This window comes from Verticillium dahliae, genomic scaffold (genome assembly GCF_000150675.1).
Source record: "Verticillium dahliae VdLs.17 supercont1.8 genomic scaffold, whole genome shotgun sequence".
NCBI lineage: Eukaryota > Fungi > Ascomycota > Sordariomycetes > Glomerellales > Plectosphaerellaceae > Verticillium > Verticillium dahliae.
Genome location: NW_009276927.1, coordinates 1,199,064 through 1,226,449, shown reverse-complemented (window position 1 = coordinate 1,226,449; position 27,386 = coordinate 1,199,064). Strand labels below are relative to the sequence as shown.

The 27,386-nt window shown below is 51.0% G+C and overlaps 10 protein-coding genes across 10 annotated transcripts; 6 read left to right on the top strand and 4 right to left on the bottom strand.

Annotated features, from left to right (window-relative positions):
* Window positions 1-1,726: 1,726 nt before the first annotated feature.
* Window positions 1,727-2,056, bottom strand: VDAG_04920 (uncharacterized protein; the record flags this gene model as incomplete). Its single annotated transcript, XM_009654524.1, has 1 exon — window positions 1,727-2,056. One exon carries the CDS (start codon window positions 2,054-2,056, stop codon window positions 1,727-1,729), a length of 330 nt encoding a protein of 109 aa, XP_009652819.1.
* A 1,647-nt stretch (window positions 2,057-3,703) lies between these two features.
* On the top strand, window positions 3,704-5,035 carry VDAG_04919 (alpha/beta hydrolase fold-3). The gene is made up of 2 exons (XM_009654523.1): window positions 3,704-4,444; window positions 4,642-5,035. Exons 1-2 carry the CDS (start codon window positions 3,795-3,797, stop codon window positions 4,715-4,717), a joined length of 726 nt encoding a protein of 241 aa, XP_009652818.1. The 5' UTR covers window positions 3,704-3,794; the 3' UTR covers window positions 4,718-5,035.
* A 580-nt stretch (window positions 5,036-5,615) lies between these two features.
* VDAG_04918 (ankyrin repeat domain-containing protein) lies at window positions 5,616-6,749 on the bottom strand (the record flags this gene model as incomplete). The annotated part of the gene is made up of 2 exons (XM_009654522.1): window positions 5,616-6,598; window positions 6,668-6,749. 2 exons carry the CDS (start codon window positions 6,747-6,749, stop codon window positions 5,616-5,618), a joined length of 1,065 nt encoding a protein of 354 aa, XP_009652817.1.
* Window positions 6,750-7,408: 659 nt separating this feature from the next.
* VDAG_04917 (uncharacterized protein) lies at window positions 7,409-8,273 on the top strand (the record flags this gene model as incomplete). The annotated part of the gene is made up of 3 exons (XM_009654521.1): window positions 7,409-7,508; window positions 7,776-7,926; window positions 8,093-8,273. The coding sequence occupies 3 exons, from the start codon at window positions 7,409-7,411 to the stop codon at window positions 8,271-8,273; spliced, it is 432 nt and encodes a 143-aa protein (XP_009652816.1).
* A 6,402-nt stretch (window positions 8,274-14,675) lies between these two features.
* VDAG_04916 (uncharacterized protein) lies at window positions 14,676-15,444 on the bottom strand. Its single transcript, XM_009654520.1, has one exon. It carries the CDS (start codon window positions 15,432-15,434, stop codon window positions 15,081-15,083), a length of 354 nt encoding a protein of 117 aa, XP_009652815.1. The 5' UTR covers window positions 15,435-15,444; the 3' UTR covers window positions 14,676-15,080.
* Window positions 15,445-16,445: 1,001 nt separating this feature from the next.
* On the top strand, window positions 16,446-16,954 carry VDAG_04915 (transcription factor; the record flags this gene model as incomplete). Its single annotated transcript, XM_009654519.1, has 2 exons — window positions 16,446-16,726; window positions 16,792-16,954. The coding sequence occupies 2 exons, from the start codon at window positions 16,446-16,448 to the stop codon at window positions 16,952-16,954; spliced, it is 444 nt and encodes a 147-aa protein (XP_009652814.1).
* Window positions 16,955-17,770: 816 nt separating this feature from the next.
* On the top strand, window positions 17,771-18,405 carry VDAG_04914 (transcription factor; the record flags this gene model as incomplete). Its single annotated transcript, XM_009654518.1, has 2 exons — window positions 17,771-18,105; window positions 18,267-18,405. 2 exons carry the CDS (start codon window positions 17,771-17,773, stop codon window positions 18,403-18,405), a joined length of 474 nt encoding a protein of 157 aa, XP_009652813.1.
* A 2,048-nt stretch (window positions 18,406-20,453) lies between these two features.
* Window positions 20,454-20,935, bottom strand: VDAG_04913 (uncharacterized protein; the record flags this gene model as incomplete). Its single annotated transcript, XM_009654517.1, has 2 exons — window positions 20,454-20,541; window positions 20,649-20,935. 2 exons carry the CDS (start codon window positions 20,933-20,935, stop codon window positions 20,454-20,456), a joined length of 375 nt encoding a protein of 124 aa, XP_009652812.1.
* A 985-nt stretch (window positions 20,936-21,920) lies between these two features.
* On the top strand, window positions 21,921-24,001 carry VDAG_04912 (uncharacterized protein). Its single transcript, XM_009654516.1, has 2 exons — window positions 21,921-22,879; window positions 23,164-24,001. The coding sequence occupies exons 1-2, from the start codon at window positions 22,155-22,157 to the stop codon at window positions 23,930-23,932; spliced, it is 1,494 nt and encodes a 497-aa protein (XP_009652811.1). The 5' UTR covers window positions 21,921-22,154; the 3' UTR covers window positions 23,933-24,001.
* Window positions 24,002-25,516: 1,515 nt separating this feature from the next.
* Window positions 25,517-26,222, top strand: VDAG_04911 (uncharacterized protein; the record flags this gene model as incomplete). The annotated part of the gene is made up of 2 exons (XM_009654515.1): window positions 25,517-25,792; window positions 25,869-26,222. The coding sequence occupies 2 exons, from the start codon at window positions 25,517-25,519 to the stop codon at window positions 26,220-26,222; spliced, it is 630 nt and encodes a 209-aa protein (XP_009652810.1).
* Between the last annotated feature and the right edge of the window lie 1,164 nt (window positions 26,223-27,386).

Sequence of the window (27,386 nt, the reverse complement as noted above, 5' to 3'; positions counted from 1 at the left end):
CACCTCTCGACCTGGTACGAGAACAGCGCTCTACCGCGAGACTGGGTGATCTCCACGTCTGACAACGGCTGGACCACTAATGAGAGAGGGCTGGAATGGATTCGGCATTTTGACAGGCACACCAAACCGCGCTCTTCAGGCAAATATCGCCTCCTCATCCTGGACGGCCACGAAAGTCACCACTCGACGGACTTCGAACTCTACTGCAAGGAGAACAACATCGTCACGCTCTGTATGCCTCCTCACTCTTCTCATATACTCCAACCTCTGGATGTTGGCTGTTTTGGCCCGCTCAAGCAAGCGTATGGACGGCAAATCGAGAAGAAGATGAGGGCCGGTACAAGCCACATCACCAAGGAGGACTTCTTTCCCGCATTTTTCGCGGCATTCCAGGAGGCAATGACGGAAAGGAACATCCAGGGAGGTTTTCGAGGCGCAGGACTTGCTCCGATTGACCCTGAAGCCGTGATTTCCCGACTGGATGTAAAGCCACGGACGCCGACACCTGTGGAGCGGGGTCGTGGAACGCCTGAACCTTGGGTTTCTAAGACGCCAAACAACCCGACTGAAGCGAGCTCTCAGACGGATTTCATCAAGGGCCGAATCTCCCGTCATCAGAATAGCTCGCCGACATCTATTTATGAAGCTGTCGACCGGCTTTCGAAGGGGGCGCGGGGAATCATGCATCAGATTGCCCTGCTCAAGTCTGAGAACCGGATCCTTCGAGAGGAGAATGAGATACTCAGCCGGCGTCGAAGGGCCAAAAAGTCACGTCTCCGAAAGGGAGGGAGCATGACGCTATCTGAGGGACAGGATATCCAGGCCCAGAAGGAGGTGGATGCGCAGGTGAGGCAGGAAAAGAGACAAAGTAGCGGTCGCAAGTCGAGGACAAAGGTGAAGGAACGGCGCTGTGGTGTCTGCGGCAAGACAGGACATAACGCACGAAGTTGTCAGATAGTAGTGAAATTGTCTGAGGAAGGCGATTCCGATTGATTTCAATTGATTCCAGGTGTTTTGGTCGACTTATTGGGGGTGATAGTCGCCTGGTTGTGGTGTTGCGCGCCACTCGCTTGTTTGCGCCACTCGCTTATCATGTACGTTATTTAATTATTAATCATTAATTATTAATTACTATTTAAATCACATTTATTAACTAGCATTTAAAGATTGTAATTATAAAATATTTTAGTCTTCGAGCTGAAACTAATGGGGCAACGCATGTCTCAAAGTTCCGAACGCCGGGCCTAGTGGCATAAGTGGCATAGGTTCGCAAGGAAGCACATGTTCGCCGGATTGGCCGCCGGAGTTAAGATTACCCCCGATAGAAATGCATCATAAGCGCCATATTAAGTTCGGCCCGAAAATGACACATTTGGGTCTGGTTGCAGCTGTTGTCGGGGTAGCCGGGACCAGGGTGATACTTAACACGAAGAATTGACTCGTAGGCGAGTCACCTAACTGAGGTGGCAACCCTCAAAGCTCGATTTCTATGGAGCGAGAGGGACTTGACAGCTGATCTGACGTAGACAGAATACAGCCTGAGCTCTCAATTCGAGGCCCTTGCCACCCCCGCTTTTGACAGTCGAACAAATGATATTTTCAACCTTGGAGTAGGTGTGCTACCACTCTACATATTTGATCGTACTATCATCCGATTGTGAGTAGTCGAGATATTTAGCCAATTGCGCCCGATGACAGGACTATTCTAGTCGACGTGCTCTGTCCGCTAGAGCTGGACGTCGCGCACAATCTTTCCCACGAGTACAGCGGGTTTGACGCTAGTATAGTTCTTCACATCATTCGCCATCTCGTCTCCAGCGGCGTCTGCAAATGCAGCCTGCAACTGCTCGGCGCTTTCCAGCTCAATCACTCCATAGAATACATACGGGACCGGTGACCCGTCTGTATTCGGCAACAACTCGGAAACGGTCCACCTCTTGAGGCCGTACTTGGCCCAGTGCTTCTGCATGAGGGGCATATGGAAATTCTTGTAGTATTCAAGGTCGTGCGTCGCATCGGCATCGTTTGGGTAGAGGAAGGTCAAGGTTATGCTCATTAAGCCAACCCACCGCCTCAGGCGGGACTACAATAAGGTTTGGTACTTGCATATTACATCTGATGGTGCCACCATGACAATCACGATGCTAGCGAGTTTTAGCAGTGATTATGGGATGATTATGTTCCACTGGTCGAAACAGCACTTGTGACCTTGCATTTTCAAGCCTTTACGGAGAAGTTGAGATAGGCTTATGGAGACTAGCTATTCGTGGTAACCCATCCGGACCCATCTCGCAACCTAAATAACCTTTCAGCTAGTACGGGGGAGGGTGAGTTGGTGCGGGCGATACTCCGTAGTGTTGCAGCTCCATGTTAGGCCCTTAGCCTGTATATGTTGGATAGTGTCAGATACGTCAGAGGTATATATCACATCTATCAACTGATGAGACTTAGCAGCCGAATTTTCTTACGTGCTAGATAAATACCGTGATGTCGGTTATTGTCTTTCTAGCCCAAACAACCGTCCGACCCGCGTGAAAGGGAAGTGATGGTTAATCCAATGGATCGTGAGTATTTATTAGCGTTAAGTGGAGTGCTAACCTAGGACGGCTAGCCATCCGGTCTGATGTAATGGGAATTCTTAGCCCTGGCGAATTCGGACATAACGCTGGCCGACCTCTTGCCGACCATTCCTGGCTAACTTAGTTCCAACCCACTTAGTAGGTAGTGTATTCACACTCACTCTCACAAGCTCCTTCCATTTATGAAGTGCTGTGTAATCGTTCATTCAGTGGGCTCCAAAACCTTACTAAGCTAATGCTATCGAGATCTCATCCAGTCCTCCTCTGAGACTTGTTCTCGGGAGGATTACCGTCTACCGCTCCGGCAAATCTGAATCATGGCATGTCGACTCTCTTCCGTGCACTTCAAATACTACAATATCTTTCCCTTCGTCTATTATATTAGTATTGTTATACGACACAGCGTTTGATGTCTGCTTGCCATATCGTGTAAGGGACAAGCCCGAAAAAAACCACCCGTAGCCAATAGAAAGGCATGTTTTCAAAGCTTAGTGTTAGACATATCCTTCTTTAGCAACAGGAAGTCGACCATTTTGAGACCATTTCAGAGAAGCGCTTCGCCGGGTTCTGTAATAGCGACTCACTCGTTAATAAGATCGTAGACTGACAGAACATAACCCGCTCGACACCTATCTCCTCGAGGAATGGGACCCCAACTCCAAGCTCCGCGCCAAAATGATCCAAGAAACAAGCCCGACATCAATGGCGCTAATAATAAGTTTCCGACGCGAAGCTTAATGCGATAACGAGGTAGATTGTAGATTGATCCGAGAAAGCCGAGACATTTGCATTGCTCTAACCTACTCCGGTGGAGCCAAAATGAACAACACCTTGCTGAACAATCATCGTCTGCAATGCCGCGCCGGCTCCCTGATCTTTGTAGTTACTGCATTTGTCAAATGCGGAGTTCGGGGTAACCTCCGAGTGCGAGCTGGTTTGAGTTAGCGCTAGCCAGAGCTCTACCATCGCATGAAGCATAGTATGTTGAAGGGATTACAAATCGGTGTTAGCAGAAACCTAAAGTCGGTGCGTCCCTAACTAACACTTCGTCAACACCTGTTTGCATATATCGTGGTGAGACTATATATGTTATACGATCCCATCTTTTGGATTTGGTCATGCCCATCCTACTCATCAACTCAACTCTCTTCTCGTATCTTGCTTCTCTCCGACCCTTCTAATCAATACCTGTTCGCTAGATACTAGCCAAGCAAAATGCCGTCTCCGTGGTCGAAGCAGCCCTTAAAGATCCTCTACCTTCTTTTCATCGTACCCGCAACTCTCCTGTCGCTAACTTACGCCGTGGCCTCTGGTATCTTCCGGGGACTAAGGCCGGATCCATCATGGTCCTTTCGAAAGGCGGCCTCTGTTCAGCTTGTTAAAGACGTCTTCCTCCGACATCTGTGCGCCCTACGCTCGCCAGCTCCGCTCTCCCTCCAGCCCGGTTCAGAAGGCGACAGATTCGTCCTCATCCCTCCCGCGAAAGAGGCTCAGATCACAGGCCCCGCAGATGACGCTGAGATCAGGCCAGCGGAAATAGGCGGCACCTGGACACCAGCTCCTGTAGGGCAGCAAAAAGGCCTACTCGTTGTCTTGCACTTCCATGGAGGCGCCTACGTCATGGGCGACGGACGAGACGCGGATACAGGCTTCATCGCCGAGAACCTGTTGCAGAATACGCCCTGTACGCACGTCTTCACGCCTCAGTACAGACTTTCCAACAACCCAGGTGGCCGGTTCCCTGCGGCGCTCCAAGATGCTCTTTCGGCATATTCATACCTACTAAACGATGTCGGAATCTCTGCGTCGAATATCGTTTTTAGCGGCGACTCAGCCGGCGCAAACCTCGCAATCGCCATGCTCAGGTACATCGCAAATCACGGGCCCCAAACCGGACTTCCCTGGCCCAAGGCGGCCCTGCTTTGGTCCCCATTGGTCGAAGTGGCCTCCGCCCTGGACCCTCACAACATGGAAAGCCACCGCAATTACTCTACAGATTACCTCCACAGCTCCCTCGCCAACTGGGGCGCCGAAGCCTTGACCGGATTTGGGGCCGTATCAGCGGAGGACCCTTACATTTCTCCAGTGCGGAGCCCATTCCACATCGAAGCGCCGGTCTGGGTCCAGACTTGCGGTAAAGAGGTGTTTTATGACGACAACGTGCGATTCGTCCAGGGCTTCCGGGGTGCTGGGACCGAGGTGGACTTTTACGTCGAGGACGACGCCCCTCACGACGTAATCATGATGGGAGCCAGGATAGGATTCATCGAAGAAGCAAAGAAGTGCGCCTTGAAAGCTGGTGAGTTTATGAAGCGAATTGCTTAAACTTCAAAAGCTGGATGGAATGAGACCTACCTATGGGCCAATTAGTGTCAAGTTACCTTTCTTATCTTGTATTATTCAGTCTTCGTCATTGCCGTCATTTAGAATAGACTAGTTTCCTTATTATCTCATCTAATTATAGCGACCAAATCAAGGACCCCAACCACGCGGAGAAGAAAAACATCCGTTTGCGTACAAGCAGGGGAATTGATAAGACATAATCAAGATCTCTATGGGCTTTTGTATGGAGCTATTCAATGACAATCTCTAGAAGAGTCTGGTAGCCCCGGTCTCATTTCTCAGTGCTTGTTCAACCTCACTCTAATCTACCAGGATGTGCCAGCGCTACACGCATTCAATTCAATCCAAGTCGACCCTTCAACTTGGATTGCCTTGAGCAGTAAAGCCCGGGATTGGCTTGAATTGAATTGCCTTGAATGAATTGCAAGCTGAACAGGGGTCCAGGGCTTGGCAAGCAAAATTGCTAGCAGCGATCTCCTTCCTGCCTCATGTCGCCACGGGACGCCATATCAAGGGGTAAAAAGGAGAAAAAAAGATGACCCGCCCGGGGTTTAAACCCGGGTCTTCTAGCAGCGCTGCCTGCTGTCTCCCTGAAGCTGCTTCAAATGGAGAACAGCTTGCTCAATACAAGCTAGATATCATACCGCTAGATCAGGGGCAGTTACTGGTGCCTGTCAATATCAAGTCGCTCGTTCACAAAATGAGGCAAGAATCACGATCATCGTGAACTTGTGTTGTTAGCAACAGCTTGACCACCTCGATGTGTCCATTTCGTGATGCCAAATGCAATGGCGTCCGCCCGTCTTTAGTTGCAACTGTAACGCTAGCACCCTTCTCAACGAGCAGCAGCTTGACGACGGCCTCGTGCCCACACTCGGCGGCCCGCCATAGCGGCGTCTGACCCAATCCGTCCTTGGCCTCGATGTTGGCGCCCTTCTCGAGCAGCAGCTTGACGATGGCCTCGTGCCCATTATCAGCAGCCCGCGAGAGCGGCGTCCGATGATCATACCTGCCGTCCTTAGTCTCGACGTCAGCGCCCTTCTCAAGCAGCAGCTTGACGACGGCCGCACGCCCATTACCGGCGGCCCGCGAGAGCGGCGTTCGATACCCGCTGTCCTTGGCCTCAACGTCGGCACCCTTCTCGAGTAGCAGCTTGACGACAGCGTCGCGCCCCTTCTCGGCCGCCCACGAGAGCGGCGTCCGATTATACCCGCTGTCCTTGGCCTCGACGTCGGCCCCCTTCTCGAGCAGCAGGTTGACGACCACATGATGGCCATAGTAAGACGTGACCATGAGATCTGTAAAATACTCAGTAGTCTCCATACTTGTAGTCTTCCAATAAATTCTAAACCATACTAAATAGCTCTTCGATTCCGGATCACAAATTCTCAGAGCGAAAGGTATAATGGCAGCATCATCGTTTATACCAGCCTCACGGAAGTGAGCGCCCCAAGTTTGGGCCGAGTAATCTAAGAAGGCGTGTCTATCGACAGAGTGGCCGGCTTCCTCATTCGCCTCTGTAGGTAGACTAACGTTGGAGTTAAAGAAGTTCAGGTAGAGCACGCAGAGCTCTGCAAGAACAGCGTGCGCGTCTTGGGTAGTGATAGAGTGGTGCCAGTGCAGCTCTGACGAAACAGTTGTGGGCGATGCCAAATCTGTGAGGAGAAACTCGCGAGCTGTTTGGTGAAGGAAATAAATACTGCCTTGATGGATTGAGATGAACAATCCACACCAAGATCTGAGACGCGTCTTGAAGTCCTCGTCATCCTCTAAGTCGAGGTCGTGAATAGACTGTAATTTAGCGTCTATATTCACAGCAACGTTCATTTCCGAGAGGGTTAGCGGCCGGCTCGCTGCTAAGATAATACTCAAGGCTTTCCGAACCATCGAATCTTCCTTGGTCTTATTAAGAATTCGCTCATATGCCTCATTGATACTCCTCGGAAGTGTTGCAATAGTGGACTCGACCCCCTTTACTGTCTTTTTAAAGTCTTCTTTCTGTAAGTAACTTGCCTAGCAATGACTTTGACGGCTTCACACGAGCGCTGCGGGAGAAAGGGGGCTCACCAAAATGCCCATAGGACCCTACAGTGGCTGTAATCTGAGAATGAAAGTCACGCCAACGGCTTCTAGGCCTCGTCTGTAACGGGTCAGGCCCACTTGGCTGGCGGCTCTGCCGCCAAGCCCGAATTCTTCTCCACAGCGCCATCGAGTTGATTCTCGAATCTTCTATATTAAAGAAGATATAACGCGTCTTCGCGCACCCAGTTTGTATTTAGATTCTTCCCTTTCTTCACCTTGAAAGTAAACAGCATAGGGACTAGTTAGTTGAATCAACTCGCTAGAGGCCTTTCACATCGTCGTGGAATGATTGCATTGTGTTCGTTAAACCAGGCAAGGATGGTAAGCGTGTCACGTTCCTGGACCCTGTCGATGCTCGATGACCTCCTGGAGTTTCTCTCGAGTCTCTCGAGGAGATCACAAAGATGGCTGAGATGCTGGAGACAGCCTTGTGGCTACCTGTTAGCTTCTTAGCAGCGTCCATGCTGCGTGATGTGACGAGGATGAATCCATTGTGGCGTTTCGGTAGGACTTGGCCTCGTCAACCATCGCAGCAATGGCGTGGATGGTATTGTCACCAGGCAGGCGGTTCAGCCGAACAGTCATGACTCCAGGTCCATTGATAGATCCAGCAATCACCACCGATTTGGGATACTTCTCCACCGGTCTGGATTCACCCGTTAAGGTATCAGTATCGACCCTTGCTATTAAATAGCAAACAGCATGGATTGGTAGGAACAGTGCCCTTATCGTGATAGGAGCTACAATAAGGTTTTATTAAAACTGAGGGAGGCCATCTAGAGGTTGTCGAGAAGCTGCTGACGGCTGGGGCCGATGCCAATGCCGCCGCCGCTGGAGGAGATGGACGGACGGCGCTCCAAGCAGCCGCTGAGGGAGGCCATCTAGAGATAATAAATCGACTGAAGGCAGCAGGTGCTTTAAGGTAAGAAGAGTATAATCATACGGCCTCTATCGTACAGCTCGTTTCTGCATCTCGTCGTGGAAAGGCCGGTGTCGACTCGAAGCGTAGCTCTAACCGGACGCCTCGGTTATGGACTGTTACGAACGGGCACAAGGCCACCGCCAAGCTGCTGCGAAAGCCTTTTTAGCAACTTAAATACCATGCTTCTTCCAGAGGAAATTTTGGCGGAGTCATTCGTCGATGAAAAGGAATTGGTGGCTAAAATTCTTCTTGGCGTTCGGGAAAGAGAGGGCGGAGGTGCCTCCGACGCAAGGCTGAAGACCAGAAAGAGGCACGAGAGCTACAATCGTGATGGCAGCGCCATGTAAAAATGGGTTTGACAAAAAGGATGTTAGGGCTTTAACTAAAACTGGGCTAAATCGGTCATTTAACGAGACGAGGCCGTTCTGACAAAGTGTGACCATTATCTAACCTCAGTGTATACACCAACAGAAGTCACTGTAATACCGCAGGAAAAAAAAACCCTTGTAAGTCGATCTTGAAATCTTTATTATTTTCTGAATTGGAAGAGTTGTGAGGTAGTGGGCTAGCTTTCATCATGTCCATTCCGGCAGACGCTGAGATTTATCTCACTTATTAACCTGCATACACAAGCTTCTTCTCATACTGAACGCGCCAATCGTTTATCCACCTTCCAATAGAAGAGGGATGTTCCCTGCTAACTTGCGAAGCTTTTATAACCTTCAAGTCCTGCAAGAATTTCCGAAACGATGCACTAGAAGCCACCGCATTCTCGCCAGAAAGCCCCTCGGAGATAATAACCCCGGGATCCAAAACAACCCTCTCCTCTAAAGACACGGGCTTTCCAAACTCATTGACGACGCCCTGTTCTGACCAAGCGTACGCATAAGCTGTTAGGGAAAAGAGCAACTGGCGCCTAGCCCATTTTCGGGGGTTACTGAGACTGTGAATGCCCTTGGTAAGAGGGGAGAAAAACCAAAGAGAGCTTCTCAATACACGTCCCCGCACCGACTTCTTGTTCATGACGGGAGTAATAAAATGGCCCTCTCGACCTAGGATAATAGAATTAGGCTGGACAATGACATCGTCAGGTAGCCCTTCTAGGGCGTCTAGCATAGCTAGCACAAGCCGTCTGAGCTTCTCAGGCTCAATATAACAGGGCAGCACTGCCATTTCACAGACTCCTCTCTTGCCCGATTTTAGTGAGGTTTCCTTCTAGACGCAACCTGTTAGCCGTGCGATATTTTTTGTTTGTATGTCCAATCACTTATTTATGTTACTCGCCTTGAAAGCTTGTTTAGGGATGAGAAGAGAAAGACGCCAAATATTTCCCGAGTTTTCGGTAAGCGCTGTGAAATAGAGACGAGAGAAGAAATTCCCATAGTCTCTCGGCGATGCCTCTAGTTTTATAACTCTATTAGGTCTGTATCCACTCGTGGAAAATATAAGTGAGCCACAAAACTTCTACACACACACACACACACAATTTATTTCGCCCGGTGGCTTATAACCAATAGGGCACTAGTTGCTATTGTACGTTTCCGTTTCCCAAACTTTGTCGTGATCTCGCAAAAGCCCATGCAGCGTCCAATTTCTGCTTTTGCTTCTTCCTTTTCAATCTTTCCGCGGGTCTCGTGAGGTTTGTATTACAGTATTAACAACCGAACTTGAGGGCTATTCTCCAAGTGTTCAGAGTCCTATCTACGGCGGCTGAAGCGGTGCCTGCTGTCCATGTAGTAGTAGTAGTAGTAGTATATTTAACGTGTTACGGGCTCAAGGTCCCGCCAACCGCCATAGGCGTAAAAACACGTGCTAAGCTGGTGTCACCACGGAATTGAACAAAGTGGATTGATTGTTGTTAAGGTACAAAAGGAGACTTCCAGAAGTCCAAACGAAGGTAATTGGTCAGATCCAGCATCGGTAAGGAGTCTTACCGGGGCGATAACGACAGAACAAATGCATCAAATGAGGACTCCACATTTGGGATGAAAGTCCTGGAGGCCCGCTGACTCCCTGTTGTAGATGTCCAAATGGATCTTGATGGGTAGGCGAGCCTCTCTCTGAGATCTCGCGTCTCATCTTCAGGCAGATGCCTGTTGGCGGCTTGGCCCTCTTGGGCCGCCTGTCAGCCTCTTTGTCTGGGTCGACTAGATCCCAGGCCTCGTAGGAGGTCGCCACGGCTCTGACGGAGTTGAGCCATGTCCTCCATTCCTCCCTCCTTGTAAGTGTCACTCTGTGCTTACCAGAGTCCATCTTGAGGATCCCTGGGCGTTGTCGGAGACCGTCGGGGAGGTCGTTCGATGGTCGCGACTGATCGCGTGTATGTTGAATATCATCAATTGACCCCGCGTGTACTCAAGCCCTAGGCCACACGTCTCGGAGGTTCAATTGGTCTTGAGGAGCTGATTTCTCCTGCTTCGATGTGTCGTGGAGAGATGATCGCTCTCCTGGAGGATGTCGGTAACGGCCCTTGGCCAGTGGTCGTCAATGGCGAAACGTCGCGTCAATTGACTGTTGAAGTGCAGCGGCGATTCAGCTGTAGACAGCTTCGCAGCAGGCGTATTGGCCGTAGGCGCCCTGCTGTAGATATCGAAGGTCAAGGAGCTGTATCGTCGCCCGGGCTCATAACTGTCACCACGGAATTGAACAAAGTGGATTGATTGTTGTTAAGGTACAAAAGGAGACTTCCAGAAGTCCAAACGAAGGTAATTGGTCAGATCCAGCATCGGTAAGGAGTCTTACCGGGGCGATAACGACAGAACAAATGCATCAAATGAGGACTCCACATTTGGGATGAAAGTACTCCTGGGTCACAGAACAGAACCTTGCCTGATCGGCAACAGCTGGCTGCCTGCTGTCCATGGCACGAGGTGTTTGGTGGATGTAGGGTAGGTTAGTAAGAAAGTGGGGTATTGCAACCTGATTTCAGCGTTGCGTGTTGTCAAGTCGACCTGTGGTTATCGCAAATCGTATAGTTAACAGATCTTCTAGGTACTAAGATAACTAAGATATAAAGATATCTATACCTCTATAATAGAATAAATAACGGAATCTATAATATCCGGTTTTAGATATACGGAAACTATAGCATCCGGTTTCGGAACCTATAGTACCCGGTCTTAGATATTCGGAATCTATAGTATCTAGTAGTAAGGGTAAAAGGTCTATATAGATAGCTATATCCCCTCTACTAGATAGAAAGAAAAATAGCTATATAACATACAGAAATACAGACCTACCCTATTCTACCTATCTTACTAAATTCACTCTTATCTAACTAGTTCTATCTAGTTAACCCTTAGCTATCTACTATATAGATATCCTTATCTATTTACCTTACAGGTATCAGCTTCCCTTATTTGAACAGTAAGGATTCTGATCTCCCTCTTGAGCTGGATCGGTTTCTCAGACAGGTTATACTCAAGTGCACCGGAGAGCGACCTAGTTGCCACCCTTGCGAGAAGCAGGGCCACAAATGCATTTACACCACCGCGCCTATGCAGACACACCTGCAAGCTCTGCGGCACCAAAACGATGTATTCGCAAGAGAAAAGTCGTTATACGAGGACTTGTACCGGCTCTTTATGACCCTGCCCAGCGCTGATGCCATCGAGATGCTTCATCGACTGCGATCAGGGGCTGGGGTTGAGTCTATTGTCCTGCATGTGGGAGATGGGGACGCAGTGTCAAGTTTCTGAGTGCCTAGGAGCTCTGCTCCTCGTCCGCCTCGAAAGCATCGAGGCGAACCGCAACACGAGGACCCTAGATCCACCGCTCATGGAACACAGAGAGGGACGAAGTCTGATGACAAGGGACATGAGTTCTCGGTTCAAAGCACAGTTGATAAGATAGATCATTTGATTTACATTGATTCTTACCTTTGAGATGAATGTCGAAATTGTTGCCTTTGAAAGCTTTAGACCGAAGCTCGTGACACCGGTGCTCAATCATCATCATTTGTCCCTTTACTTGGGCCTGGCGTCTATGGACACTTCCAGGACCTTTCCCTGGTCCTTGAGATTATGATCGCTTCAATACCTTCACGACAGTCTTCCACGGCTAGCCCAGCGACCCACGCCCCTCCGAGGTGTTTCTCCTCCCTCTTCGATGTGCTCAGGTAAGGGAGGAAGAGGGCAGTCAGCAGTTCTTCTGCTTGCCCTCTGTTGTTGGTCTTGTGCCTGTGCAATCAGCTCTCGCCGGTTGTGGCACCTCGCCGCAAGCTGCGTCGTCGTCAGACTCCAAGTACTTGGCGGGCTTTCACACCTTTCAGACCTTGTCGTTGTCCGCCTGGAAGTCGTTCCAAAATATTTTCGTCTGTTGTCAAAGGGCATCATAGTATTATTTTTCTGCTCCTTTTGTTGTATTCTCGAGTATTTCTTTGATAGGTTCTGCCCGTTTCGATGGTGCCGTGGCCCGATCCGTGGTCCGACCCGTAGACAACCAAACCGCCCAAGCCATAGTCACGCCATAGTAGGTAAACATCGAAGCTTTCAAGCAACGCGAGGCCCGCAGACTCCAGCTGAAGGACGCCATATTCGATGTCACTTATGCACGAGCACGAAAATAACCGAATGCCCCCAGCCGACTCTTGCGCCCAAATGTTTGGTCTGCAAGACGATGTGGCTTTGGCCTAGTCTGAAAGGGTGCTTGAGGTTAGGAGGCGAACGGGTACACTACCACTTCGTCAGGAAGATGTCTCGCTGATTAAGCGGAGGAGGTAAAGAAGGATTTCGAGCCAATTGGATTGTAGGCAGGACTGGTTCAGATGGAACCTGCCTCATCTCGTTCAAAACTCATCAGCAAAAACTGTCGATCATAGGAGGGGATCGAATGGTTTATCAATCGTTTAATCAGCTGTTGTACTAATTATTGTGGGATTCGAGGACAGGAATCTACGCTGTGATGCGTCTCGTCGCCGTTGGGCATGTCTGACGCGGGGGGAACCGGAAACGTGGCGGAGCCACTGAGAGGAGCCGAACAAGAAGAGCAACGCGTATGGAGACGTGATGCTCAGAATGATGCAGAGGGTGCTCCCCTAGGTAGAGGACCTGCAGAAAGAGGGCAGAGACTAACAGGTAACGATCCTAGAACTGCAACGCCGCCGACGAGCCTACCTATTAACGCATGGATCCTCTACTCGATGTACTCACGCCTTTGACCTTCACCTACACCCTCTTTTGCATTATTGACACATCTAGAGTGGAGGAAATGGACAGGATCAAAGTAGAAGCGGGCACTGTGAGGATGGCGGTGGTAAAGGAAATGATGATCAAAGGGAAGGACGACAGGTGCAAGGCGGTATCGGTGGATGCGAAAGTTGCGAACAGGATCAAGATTGTCTGCAGAGATGAAATAGAACAATGTATGATCAAGCAACCGGCCAAGAGGTGGAATAGGCGAGCGGAGCGCGCGTGCTGCGAGGCGACGGTGGCCAAAGTGTCATGACTCAGCAAGAGGGATGTTCCGAAAGCATACTGATCGATGGTGCTGTATCTGACGAAGGCGGTAGACGCGAGAAAAGTCTTGCAGGAAGGATACTTCCACGCCGGTGGCGTCCAGCCGGCGGTGAGTCGGAGTGCACTTGCGTGTTTGAACGACGGCCCCTACCGGAGCAATGCTAGAACTGCCAAGAAATTGGCCACAAGGTGTTTAAGCGAAGGGAGTTACAGAGGTGCGCTAAAAGCGCTAAGGATGGCCATCGCAACGACGAGTGCCGGAAGGAAATTCTCAAGCCCCCTGCGGAGGACCGCTCGAGTTGTTCAGTAAGAGCTACCTGAAGCTATACCCCGGCCAGCATGAGTAGGAAGTTCCAGATGCTCCAACTCGATGTAGGGAAGCGGAAGCCGGTACACGAGAGTAGCGATAAAAGAACTGGTGGGCGTTAAAAATACTAGAACCGCCGACCTGGAGGCTAATGGCTGGATATGGACCGTCCCGATGAGACACTGGAAGTGAGCCAAGATGGTGCCGACGGTGTGGCGAGATAGAAAGCGGGGAGCGAGGAGCATGCTGTGGGTGAACAAAGATTTAGACGCTGAGCAGATACCGGTCCCGTCGTCGAACGTGGTGTCGGCGACGGTGCGACTGCCGGGCAGAGAGATCCTCTTGCTGCCCATATACGTCCAGGGCAACGACGCGGAGGCACTGCTGGAGACCTACCTGACATCGGAAAGGATGATCTGCAAAGCCCGACGGGCCGGAGGGCATGTAGTGGATGTGATAATTGCCGGAGGCTTCAACCGGCACGACTGTCTGTGAGGAGGAGGACGATATGTCATCGGACAGACAGGGAGAGGCCGCCGTGGTCATCGACCTTATAAACAAATACTTGATTAAGAAGCCTGCTACCGTGGGGAACGAGGACTTGGTAGGGCAGAGACCAAGCATCGACGATCGACGCGATCCTAGCTCGGAGGATCTGACCAGAACCTTGGTCAAGTGCATGACACACGAGACAGATCATGAGTCCGCCCACCATGCTGTGCTGGCCATGTCTCAACCCACGATGGAATCGAGGCTCCACGACAACAGCCGGCGGCAGAAGATGACCCACTAAGACGACTTTCTCCCAGAACCACACTTGCCGGGTCATTGCTGCATGACCAGGTACGGAATCGATCACAACTACTATTGCACTATGGAGGGATTCTACAGAGGTATCATGTCGGGCGAGCACTAGCTAACGGAGAGGAAGGCAGCTGCCTGCCTGGTCACTGATTGCTGAGCTTGAGGTGCTCTATAACAGTTACATAGGCCTTGTCAATATTGGTTGAGTTACTAGGTAGTATGCAGGCAGCTTTTCCTGGTTCCGAAGCAACCGTAGGAGGAGTTTAAGCTCATAACTTGGTGAGCCTATGACAACAGTACACACAGGGTCCGCCTCAGCTTGCTACAATTATCGACTAGGATTCATCTGGTAACCATCCATTGTGTGCAATCGGGTTCATATGCAGTATGTTTCTCCGAGCAAAGGCTCGTCAGTCTGTACAATCGAAATGCATCCAGTACTTGAACTGCGTATACTGATAAGTGCCGAACCCCTCTCCTCGACATTAGCCTCAAGCTCGAAACGCCGACCCTGGTTCCCTACATGGCAGCTTCATCCAACCTAGTGGAGATGCAGGTGCCATTTCAATTGACTTCTGTTGTGCTCATTACAGGCGACGGGGCTCATCTTTGCGTTGGATGCCCTCTCTGGTGGGTGAATTCGCAGTCGAGTACGAATGAGCCTGAGGAGCAAGACTCGCCGATTGTCTCGTTGCAGGCAGGACCTGATGTTGCATGCGCTGCTGTGGGTGGCGAATGAGCGATAGCTGTGCCTCCCGTAGCTCCGAGCTCACTGTCAAAGGGAGCTTGCGTCGAAACCGAGTTTCGGTGATGTTGCCCGGGCTAGCGTAGGGGATAGATTTAGCTGTCATCTGCTGCACCGTATGCTCGAACATGGACTGAGCATAGGTCACGGGTGTCGGGAATTGACGCGTAGAAGGAAGGAAAGCCTGGGAAGACATATTTGAAACTGAAGCATTGTAAGTAACAAGACATCCGTAAACAGCCTTTGCTTTCTCTTATAGTTATCCTAATCGAACGCTCATCAACCCAAATGCGTGTCCTTGTCGCAGGACCAAGAGGTGGAGTCAAGGTAGAAGTACGTGGGCACGACCTTAGTCGTGCTCCACATTACTTCGACGTTTGGTCCGGATAGACGGATTCTTCAGACAATATGCTTATCAGGGCTCATTCACGTAAGACGCGTCGAAGGTAGCGTTTTGTACCCAGAACAAGTCAAGTCAATCAACCACAGACGCGGGGGCCTGGATCATGGCCCAAAAAACCAGCCCTTTCACATTCCCCACCACTTTTGTGTTCTCGTCCCTGCACCCTCGTCGTTCTTCGTGTGTACCCAGGGCACTCACACGTGTGGCCCAGACCCCGATGCATTTTTTCTTTTTGTTATCACCGGTCAAGTCTCGTTTCGGGCCTCAACAGCAATCTATCCACTTTGTTCGATTTCGTGGTGACACCTCTCCGTTTCCGGCTACCCTGCTTGTTATGTAGCTGGTGACCTTTCTTAAGTCCATGCATTCTCTTGTTATTGTTGCAAATAGGTTTTGTCTCTTCTGGCTGTCTCCCTGCAGCTCGCCGTCCTATCAGTGTGACGTCACCCAGGTTCTTCCTCGCTCACAGTCTTGCCGGTATCACCCAGTATACCTACCTTTCGGCTCAACACACCTATCCTCATCTCTTTCCACCAAACACAAGAAATAGCACATTTCCACCCCATCATAATCACTATGTCGTCGATCTCCAAACCACGACTTTCCCGGCTTCAAACTCCTTGCAATAGCTGCTACCTAGCCAAGGTTAAATGCTCCAAGGCGTGGCCCGTGTGCTCGAGGTGCTTGGTATCGGGTTTGGAGTGCCGATACTGTTCTCCCAATAGATCGGATACGTTCAAGCCACTCCGGAGTTCCAACAGTCGTATGAGCCCATTGCAAAACCCTACGGTCAACCTTTTGACCATGGTCGAAGAGAACGCGGCGTTCTTTGCTGGCATGACTGGCATGCACCGTTACGATGGAGTAGACGACAACCGGGATAATTCAATGGACTGGGCCGACAACTACACCAGTACCTTTGCTAACCTCCCTTCATTGTCGTATGCGAGTAGTCTTTTTGACGTGCAGGACCACAACTATGCAGCAAGCCTCTACAGCCCTGGTCTCCAGTGGACGCCTACCAACGACTTTGATGTTGGCAACTACACTGAGCACCCCTTCACTGGCACGCAGGTGTTGGGGTTGTACATCTCCCTAGCTTCAATGGACGTAGCGGCGACAATTCAGCTTAGCACTTTGACCAACCCAGCTTCGCAGAGTGTTTATTGCGAAAATTCAGCCGCCCCGGCGCTGAAACGTACGAGCATGGTGTCGACATACTCCCCAAGCCCACTTTCAACGCCAGACTGTGGTTCTGGTTGAATCATGAGCCCCAGCACGTCGTCGTCAATGCTTGCACCTTGTTCAAATAAGGGAAGCTGATACCTGTAAGGTAAATAGATAAGGATATCTATATAGTAGATAGCTAAGGGTTAACTAGATAGAACTAGTTAGATAAGAGTGAATTTAGTAAGATAGGTAGAATAGGGTAGGTCTGTATTTCTGTATGTTATATAGCTATTTTTCTTTCTATCTAGTAGAGGGGATATAGCTATCTATATAGACCTTTTACCCTTACTACTAGATACTATAGATTCCGAACATCTAAAACCGGATACTATAGGTTCCGTTATTTAAAACCGGGTACTATAGGTTCCGAAACCGGATGCTATAGTTTCCGTATATCTAAAACCGGATACTATAGATTCCGAATATCTAAAACCGGATACTATAGGTTCCGTTATTTTAAAACCGGGTACTATAGGTTCCGAAACCGGATGCTATAGTTTCCGTATATCTAAAACCGGATACTATAGATTCCGAATATCTAAAACCGGATACTATAGGTTCTGTTATTTTAAAACCGGGTACTATAGGTTCCGAAACCGGATGCTATAGTTTCCGTATATCTAAAACCGGATATTATAGATTCCGTTATTTATTCTATTATAGAGGTATAGATATCTTTATATCTTAGTTATCTTAGTACCTAGAAGATCTGTTAGTAGACTTACCTACCTTTATACTAGGATTTAATATGGTGGTTTAATACACCTGTTTACCATTTGCCTTCAATCCCTCTAGGCCTTGCACAACGCCTCGCTGCCTGGCCCCCCACGGTTTGCCACTGTTTTGCATTTGAATAGAAGGGCTATGGAGAGTTGTGTAGCCATGCTTATCTGCACATCATGCCTGGGTCGGTCGGAACCAACACGAATGTCATGTTGCTCGGAACCATCCTCGGCAAGATTGCGAACTTCTACCAGAAAGCTACCGATGTCTATTTCTACGGAGGCAATACTGATGGCGTCGCTGTGTTAGGCAGTCTACAAAGCGTGGGCACTCCAAGGACAGGCTTTGGTATCAGTCTTGGGACATTTGCGCTGGAAAACGAGAATGCCCGTCACCTTGAGCTTGAGTTATTAATGAGCGAGCTTCGCAAACTCCAAGAGGTACATGCGCAGTTCTGCGACACCTGCGCAGAGCTCGCGGAGAATCCCAACGTCAGTCGAGCTATTATCAGGTACCTTAACCGCAAGATCGGAAAAACTCTCGAAGTTTTAATTCACCGGAAAGGTGCTGTGAATCAGACCCGCCTCATTCAGCATGGGGCTGGCTGGAGCAGATTTGGTCACAGTCGGGGAATGAAGCTACAATGACAAATCAATGAGCCGTGCAAAACAGATATAAAGCCTCCAAAGTCAGCTTTATCGCTGTGATCACGATCATTCAGCGTGGCCCCAACCAGTCATATTTTACCTCCTCACCCAAAACTTCGGGTGCCAAGCCGCAGGTTTATCGGGACAACACTCCACTGCTGTGATAGTAAGTCTGATTTAGAGGTTCAAAATCTTTCTTATCACTTGTAGAAGTCAATGATCATTCACCAGTAATTAAGAAAGAGTCGAAAAGCCAAATCGTTGTTCAGCTCTATGTAGGTGCATGTTAGTAACATGCCCCGTCGGCAACGCTGATTTAGGCCGGGGCGTCACTGGGTAAGGGGAGCCACCAACAACAACGAGACGGCAAGGGGAGGAATTAGATGTGGCACTTTGTTGAGGTATCTTCTCACTGTTATTTTGGCGAACGAGGGCGATCGTCAGTTTTCTTCGGCGTCGAGTGACGTGACGTTGACAGCATAACTGAGCGGTAAATGGACCACGCCCCGCAAAAGGCGACAGAAAGACTAGAAGTGCCAACGCCGTTCAAGTTGCATCGCATCCGATCCTTCACGATCCGTTGAGGCCCCACCATCATCCTCCTCTCGGAGGGCATGCCGTTCACCTCACGTGTCGTCCTCAGGCGAGAATAGTGGCTCCCAGTCGGCAAACCTCCGGCATAATGCGCTTCTCGTCGTTCGACGTTTGACAGGTGCTGGAGAGCCCAGCCGGGTAGCCAGGGCCCTGGTTGCCAGCGTCTTCGCAAAGAAGCTCCCAACTCCCGATAACGCCACGAACTAGTGAAACCGTGTTCTCATTCCCGGCGAATCACAGGATCTGGAGTCCAAAATCCAAAATTAAGAAACGCCATCGTTCGTAATCCATGTGACAAGTGAGTGCAACCCGGTTCGACCACTGGCTGCATTTACGTTCTGCATGCTTGCTGTCACGGGCTGACTAAATTATGAGCTTGAGCACGAACCTTGGTCGCTCCTGCAGGTGCTTTGGGACCAGGAAATGCTGCCTGCATATTCGAGTTGGCTTGGCCCCCTTTTGTAATTAAAAGCCGACACTAATCATGGTCCCAACCTAAAGTGGCTACTTAGTGGGTGTTCAAACACGGTATCGTATCATAATGACAAGGCTTATGTATCTGTTCCAGGGTGCCTCGCGCTTGGCCATCCGTGACCAGTCCGGTAGCCTGCCCGCACATTATGCCGTGCTGTATCGTTTTCTCTCTCTCTCAACTTTGCTTTTCATTGTTTTATTCAAGCCGTTCCTCGCTACTTCTTCTTCTTGGCCTCTTTTCCTTACTCGTATTCTCTCATTCTATGGCTCTTTCCACGGTCAGTCCCTCGGTCCTCAGTTTGACCAAGAGTGACCACTATGAACATAGCAAATGTGATACGGTTGTTAAAAAGACGTCGGAAAATCCCCGGAGCCCACAGCCAAGAGAGGTGGGGGAAGTAAGAGAGCAGATGAGCCCAGAGATTGAAGTTAGCCCGGTCTTCGAGCACGGCCCCTGCCAATGTCTTTCCTCCATCCCTTTTCGCTTTACGCTGCCGCACCTTCCCCGTCACGTCACACGCGGGGCTGTTCACCCAAATCTGCCTGTGGCTTGGTCTGGCACGAGCCTCTTTCCTCCTCTCTGCTCAACTCTGCTTGAACATCTCATCCCATTCTGTTCCCCCTCCTTTCCCTTTTTCAATGGACCTAGTTCTGGCCGTCATAACCATATACCCTCATCCCCCTCATCCCCCCTCGATAGGACACCCACGGTCGTTGGTATGCATACCTAACACGGGCTCTTGTGAGAGAACAGGTTCCCTACTTGTTTTAACACAAGCAACTCGGGGAATGTAACTGGTTTGGCCCTGCCACCAGCTAGCACAAGCAGACTCAATCTTTGAGGACCTAGTCGCGGGGTGTGGGTTGTGTTCAGGCCTAGTCGATTGGCGACGATGAGGCCGCGGAGAAGATATTCCGGTTTATCAGTTGCTGCCGCTGTTGTGAGAGGACACAGGGTGCTGATGCTCGAAACTCTCGCGAGAGAATCTGGTGCTACTGTTGATTTTGCCTGGAAATTCATCTGCGTGGGATGTTGTGCCCTGGGCGAAAGAGGAGAAAGCAGGGTTTGTGATAGCCGTGGACTGCGGATGCCTGATGTCCGCGGTAGGGGCAGAAGATGGTCTGACGTTCTCGAATGCCTCGCCTAGTATACGTTATAGCGGATACGAGCCTTGCTGGACTCCTCGATACCAGCCTTTGTTCTTACGCGGTCGGTCTTGTTGCTTGTTGCCCTCTGGTGCAGAAGTTTGCGGGGTGATGGTAAGGAGTTGGGTTAGAACTCAAGCGTGATGGTGTCTGGATAAGCCCGAGCTGTGCAGCATCTCTTGCGAGGTCGTACCTTATGGTGTGTTCATGCGGTCTTGAGATCACTGCGGCGTTGAATTGGTCGCCGTTGGTGAACGAATCCTCCCCCGGAAACACCTGGGCGACAGCATTGAGTTCCATGATGCGAGTATCCACGGGTGTCGTGGTGCCGCTTACACAACGATGAAAGTGCTTCTGGTGCTCGACTTCAGCTGCAGAAAGCTCCAGCATCAGGGGCTCAAGTACGTTAAGATGGCCGATAATGAATCGAAGGTTCGGATCAGGTTGGGCCGCCTCAGAGGACAGCTTAGCTCGTGCCATGTCAGCAATGCGATACATCTGTGTGATAGACAGCACCATATTCTGGCCAGCAAAAAGCAGGGGCGTTAATGGGGTGATAAAACTGTTGGATGAGTTTCGCTGATTTCATCTTGCATAAGACTTCAGCGCCCAGGCTGAGCGGCGTGGTATGGACTCATGATCCAAGTCCTCGAACAGAACGAACTTTTAACTTGTGCCGTAACTCGCCTAAAAGCTCCAACAGTGAGTCAAGCTGATCTGAGACTCGGGATCAAAGCAGACCATGGGCTAATTATTGGCACACCATAGGGCTTGGAAGGGTTAGTCGTGTCTGGAAGCTCCATTCACTCGATATGCTCATAAAATACAAGCAGGATCGAGAGTTTGGCGGTAGATCGAGGAACCTTCCTCGACAACGTGCAGATGAGCTGATTCTCCCGCTCACATGATGGAAGCCCTTAATTCCACAATGCAAGTTGGCTGTGTGGTTTGATGTGCTGCAGGGTGTCGTCCGGCCTTGTGCCAGAGTTAATCCGTATACTACCATGGCGGTGCCTCTAGGGGCACCTGGTACTGTTGGTGTACATGTACCTGAGCGAGGAAAAGTCTGACGGCGGGGTAGTTGGGAGGCAGGCATAACTATGAGGCGTAGGAACCCAATCCTCCTGCTAATCGGATAATCGGGGGCTAGACAGGGGATTAAGGTCATGGAAGTGGTGGGAGGCAAGGTGAGGCTGTCCGTCAGTCGATTGGGTCGCTTTCCGTCTACAGTTGTGGAGCTTCAACTTCACCCAATCATAGGAAAGTCTTTCCGGAGTGGAGGTCCGGCCGACGCGAGTACTTTCACAACGAAATTGAATGAAGTGGATTGTTGTTGTTGTACAAACGGAGACTTTCCTCCGTCACTTCCGGACGACCATTGGCCAGTTGCCCATAACCGTTAAACGGATGGCATACTACCCGGGCGGTAGCTAGTGAGTTAATGCATTAAATGAGGACTCTACAGACCCACATATCCACCTTGCACACGACGGTGCTCCCAGGCAATGTTCCTCATGGCTCATATAGAGCCGAGAGCCGCCATCACCCCGAAGTCCCCGCCTCGCGGCTCAAGAAACGCGAGCTCGATCGCAAAGCACAGCGCGCGGCGCGAAAGCGCACTCAGGATCGCATCGTTCAACTTGAAGAGCTTGTCGCGCATCTGTCCCGCAATGACATCAACGCCGAGGCGTCGCGCCTCATGGAGCGATTGCTACAGACGACGCAGGAGAGAGACAAGCTTATGGGTGTTCTGTCATCGCTTGGAGCGACGATTCGGCATCATACAGATACCTTCTCGGCTCAGTCGAAGGTCTCATTGAGCTCCGTGGTCGGCGCCATGGTATCACCAAGTGACCTTCCTGAGGACGTTCAGCCTTCCGACCAGACGCACACTCTGGAAGAGGGGCCCGCATCTCCCTTAAGTCGAAACGAGTACGTCACGCCCGGCACATGTTTTCCGCCGCCACCAGCGAATGCCAGTTGCGAGTTCGATACTCCTGAGAAGCCCATAATCGCTGGCAAGCCTATGATGACGTCGTATTCGAGACATGTAGTTCAGAACCTCGATGAGGTCAAACAAACTCCAATCACGCTTCTGAGGAGCGACTCGGAACTCTCACAAGAGACCAACTCATTCGGGAATAGCTTCATCATTCCCCAATCCCCACAACCTTGCCACTGCTCTACAGTCCTACGAGTCAACCAACGCAACCCCAACCCCAATATCTGGCGACTAGCCAATCATGCACTTGGCAGGCCTGTCAAGATGTCGCCGCTAGCTATAGAAGACGAAGATCGCGCTAGCCAAGACACGCCCGTTCGAGCCATCGTCGAAGGCTGGGAGAGCGTCGAGAGGGCGGGTATGATGACCGACTCATGGCGGAAGCTGCGTATTATTGACGGTCTCTGCCTCTCCAAGTGCGGGTCAGTAGAAAGACTCGCTACTCTGAAGATGATGCATGTCTTGATCACCTGTCATGGTGACCCTACGCCCGCGAGAATGGCGACTTTGCCACGTTGGTTCCGGAAACGGTAAACTGACTAGCCAGTTCATGTTTGGTCCGGAGTACTCGGCTAATCGGCACGAGGCCATCACAGTCCCTTCCTCATTCATACGCAATTGACTTCTTCGTCTGGTACGTTCTGTTCACCAGCATAGGTGTCGCCATGCACCGCTCAGACTTGGGACCTTAACTGACAGCCAACAGGCCCGGTGTCCGTGAGCGCTTTGTCTTCTCCCAACACCACTACTGTGCAAACATATTTTGGCATCTCTTCGGATCCAGCCTCACCATCCTCTGGCAGTTCGGCTTCAACAATTGCTTCATGAAGGACACCGTCACCGGTCGATTCCAACTCTCCCCCTTCTTCGAGGACCGTATCAGGGACATCAACTCCTGGACCATGAACGTCGACTTTTTCGATCATTTCCCCGAGCTGTGCGATGACATTCCCATATATGGCGGCATCCCGCCAAAACTTGGTGCGCCAGACGTGAGTTGGACTATGCCGTTGCGACACGAAGTGTGTGGAGACGGAGGAGGCCACACGATTGAGCTGGATGCGGATGCAAATAGTTCCCTGCTTATTGTTCCGAGCTCAGCGATGGGGGATGCGGGGACTGTGCTCATGTCGCAGAACCTAAAGCACATCGCCGTGCCTGGCAGCCAAGGGTTGGCATATACGCAGCCATCAAATATAGTGCCATTGAATATGATGCCGAGGAGTCCTGTGTCCAACGAGGCTACGCCCTCAGGACAGCACAACAACTTTGGTGGGCCATGGCTCTACTCATACTGCGAGGCTGGCAGTGCCAGCATGGCTATACCAGAGGCCAGCAACAGTCATGCCGCAGTAGGAATTACAGACCACCGTCCTCTAGGGGACGACTGCATGGGTAGACTGCAGGATGAGGAGCACCATAGCGGGAGAAGAACGACATGCGTAGAGGATGTCTCCGCCTACCTAGGGCAGTAGGAGGAACGCACGTGGGGTTAGCTATTTTGATCTGTTGAGCACCTAGCAAATGGAATCGTTGGCACTTCGTTCTGCATGCTTGTTACCTTTGTATGAAGGATGTGGATCTTGACGTGAGGCGAGATCACACGCTCGGCGTGGAACAGATGGGACATCGTGGATGGGCAGGACTTGCCCTGCTCTAGACAGATGCCGATGGGGCGCTGGGCCTATTAGAATTGAAGATACTCGGAACGCACCGTCTGCAGTCGGGCAATTGGATGTCGGCCAATCTGCGGGCACTGGTGCTGTTGATGGTGATGACGTCAGGCCATCGTTGTCGGGATCGCGATAGTAAGGCAGCGGGAGCTCAGGGCCAGCGTCAGGGTCGGTAGGTGTTGGTGTTGCAGGTAGAAGTGGAGGAGTCAAGGTAGAAGGACGTGGGCATGACCTTAAATCACGTCCCACTTTACATTTGTCGGGTATCGTATTCGCCACTTCTCGCTGAGTCTTCCTATTAAAATGACCTCTTAATGGGTGTAACTTGGTTGATGAACCTTTTGTAGCTGTTCTGTCGAGTGACAAGTTGTTGCCCAATCGACCCCCGTCGCTTCACCGCCAAGGTAGGCTGCCGGCGCCGTGGAAAGGGTGTACAAGGCCTGGTCGGTCTCCAGGGCAAACGCAGTGCGAACATGTGCGTGTCTGCGTGGGTTGACGGAGCACACGCCGAGTGCCGCGGCCGCGCTGTGTATGCCGTTCGCTCCCAGCCCAGTAGCATCCCTAGTGCCGACAGCCTGTCACTTTGACATCACACATTTGGTAGACCAGTGACAACGCAATACAACAGGAGTGGATGATGCATAACTGGCTGCCAGTACCACATCCAATGTTCCATATTCCAGCCGCTCGTAGCCCCGAGCTCAGCACTGCACTGTTGTTGGGACGTACTGCCATTCGCTGCCCTGTATCTTGGCATTTGGATCCGGGGCCTGGACCCCGCTAGTTTTTGCCACCTGTATCACACGAACTAAGGTGGGAAGGGCGGCCGAGGACCAAGAGGTGTAGTCAAGGTAGAAGTACGTGGGCACGACCTTAGTCGTGCTCCACTTTACTTGGACATTTGATCCGGATAAACGGGTTTCTTTGGTAAGGTGCTTGTCGGGATTCATTCATGTAAGACGCGTCGGATGTCGCGTTTTGTACCTAGAACAAGACAAGTCAATCAACCACAGACGCCTCGGCCACACTTACGTGAGGTCCTGTAGATGTTTCATCTTTGGAACGATGAAAAAGATCACGGCAATCTCCTGGTATGCATGTCTTAGTGTACTGTCCGCCAAAGCGTAGCGTAGACCGGCCCCGGGTCCGTGCGATATGACAAGTACTTGTAGTCGACCGCCTGGGTAGGAGCAAGTGTCAACCCAGCAGCCAATTAACCGCCAAGGTTTGACACAGGTGCCCCCCAATGGACGAGGGGGCGCATGAAGCCCTACAGGGTCCGTTCCCCTTTTAACCACACGATCACCTGGTTTCCAGCAGATGATGTGTCGAGGTCCAGACCCTCTCCTACCTTATAAACAGGCCTTACGACAGACGGCGCATGCTATGCATTCCGAAATCTCCATTCTCAACGCCGAATCATACCATGACGGTATAGTATCTTCTTTTCGAGCCCCTCGCAGTCTGCCTCTCCGAGCGTCAATCACATCCTCACTGCCTGGCGCCGACGAGACCCGCACAAGGCCTCAACAGCGCGAATACCGCTGCCATGACAACGCGCAGTTGGCAGCACAAGCAAGAGCTATGCTAGAACAGAAGAGGAAGAAGAAGAAGAAGAGAGGGAGACCGCAGCTGGATGTGGATGATCAGACCGCTTTAGGTGTAAGTGTGGAAGCAAACACCTATTTGAAATACCAATGCTTGTAAGCTTGGTTTCACAAGAGTGACATTTCCACAGCGTCGCCGCACCCAGATCCGCCTCGCCCAACGCGCGTATCGAAAACAACAACAGAACTCCATCCTGATTCTGGAGAAACGGGTTAAGGAACTGAAGAAGAACAATGAGCAGATGGGCAGTGACTTCATCCGCTTCAACGACTATGTCATGAGTCAGGGTATACCAAAATCCCTTCCCGAATTCGGCCGCCAGATGCGGGCCACGACTCGGATCATCATCTCACGCGCGAAAAGGCTAAGTGATGCCAATGCCTGGCAGGCGTTGGCCGCGCCCGAACAACAGGTCAATGGGGGGATGGGGGAGGCAGCACTGGCAGTCCCGGTATCAGCTCTGAGAAACGACGAGACGTTTTAGGCACATCCGATGTCGCACGGGGATCCGCTTTGCAGGCCTCGATGCGTATATGTTGCCCATGATATGGCTGTTCTAGGTGGAGGATGTACTTGACAACCGTATTCTCTTCTAGTGTGGTTAATTTCGAAGATGTCAGTTTGGCTTCCACTTGCCACAGTGACAGAGTCTAATGAGACCACGATGCAACCTGATGTGGGTCAGGTTTTCTCCCAAACAAGCACCCGTAGTGCGGGTCAGTTGGCCTTTGAGACGGAAAGTCACGTCCTAAGGTGAGGTCAAGCAGGGTGGGCTGAAGCCGTAGGACCGGGCAAAGCGGGGAGAGCATGGCGCGATTGGCAAGCCAGGGAGATCAACGTTTGTTACTTTCACGCCAAGGTTGAAAAGGTCGTTGGCCGCGTAGGGGGGTTGCTGGTAGTGGCCGTTTATAACTGGAAAACGAAGCGCGCACTTAAACATGCCACGATGGGGTGAGATATGTACTCACTATCATCATGGAGTTTAACCATGGCTCAACAATGTCCGATTTGTTTTTCATGGTGACAGAGGGGAAGCTGTGGTGTTGTCAAAGACCTCGACTTGTGGCCCTAGGACTCACTCAAGTCGCCCAGCTCCTAGCGCTAGGATGCTCCTGGCAACCAAGGCGGCCAATCTGTTGAAAGCTAGCAAGCCGTGCTTGAACCGCCCTCTATCGGCAAGGTGCCAAAATATTAGATGATCTGTAGCATCTTCCATCGTGTCTCGAGAGCGCCGCTCGTGCCTGTACCTCGCCTCTTCCTGCCATTCTCGCCGACCATCTGAAATATTGTCCATTCGAGGAAGGTTTCCACCACGGAACCGAGACGGACTCAGAGAGCTCTTTGGCCAGGAGGACCTTGTCGCTGAACCTGCAGATTGCCATTGTTAGAACGATATAAAGAAGGGCGAGGGCAAGCCACATATTGTGTTCACATGACCTCGACCTCTCTGAGGCGCAGCCTGGTCTTTTTCGCGTAGCGTTCGTAAGGATCCCTCTGCACTGGCTTGAGTATAGCGTCCCGGTAGTACTCCGGTGGATGCACATTACCATCGTAGAGCGGGGCTTGGTTATCAACGCCGAAGTCGTCGTTACCCGAGCCCAGATTCAAGTCACCATGGTCTGATTCCGTGGCTTCGGATCCCTCTGGT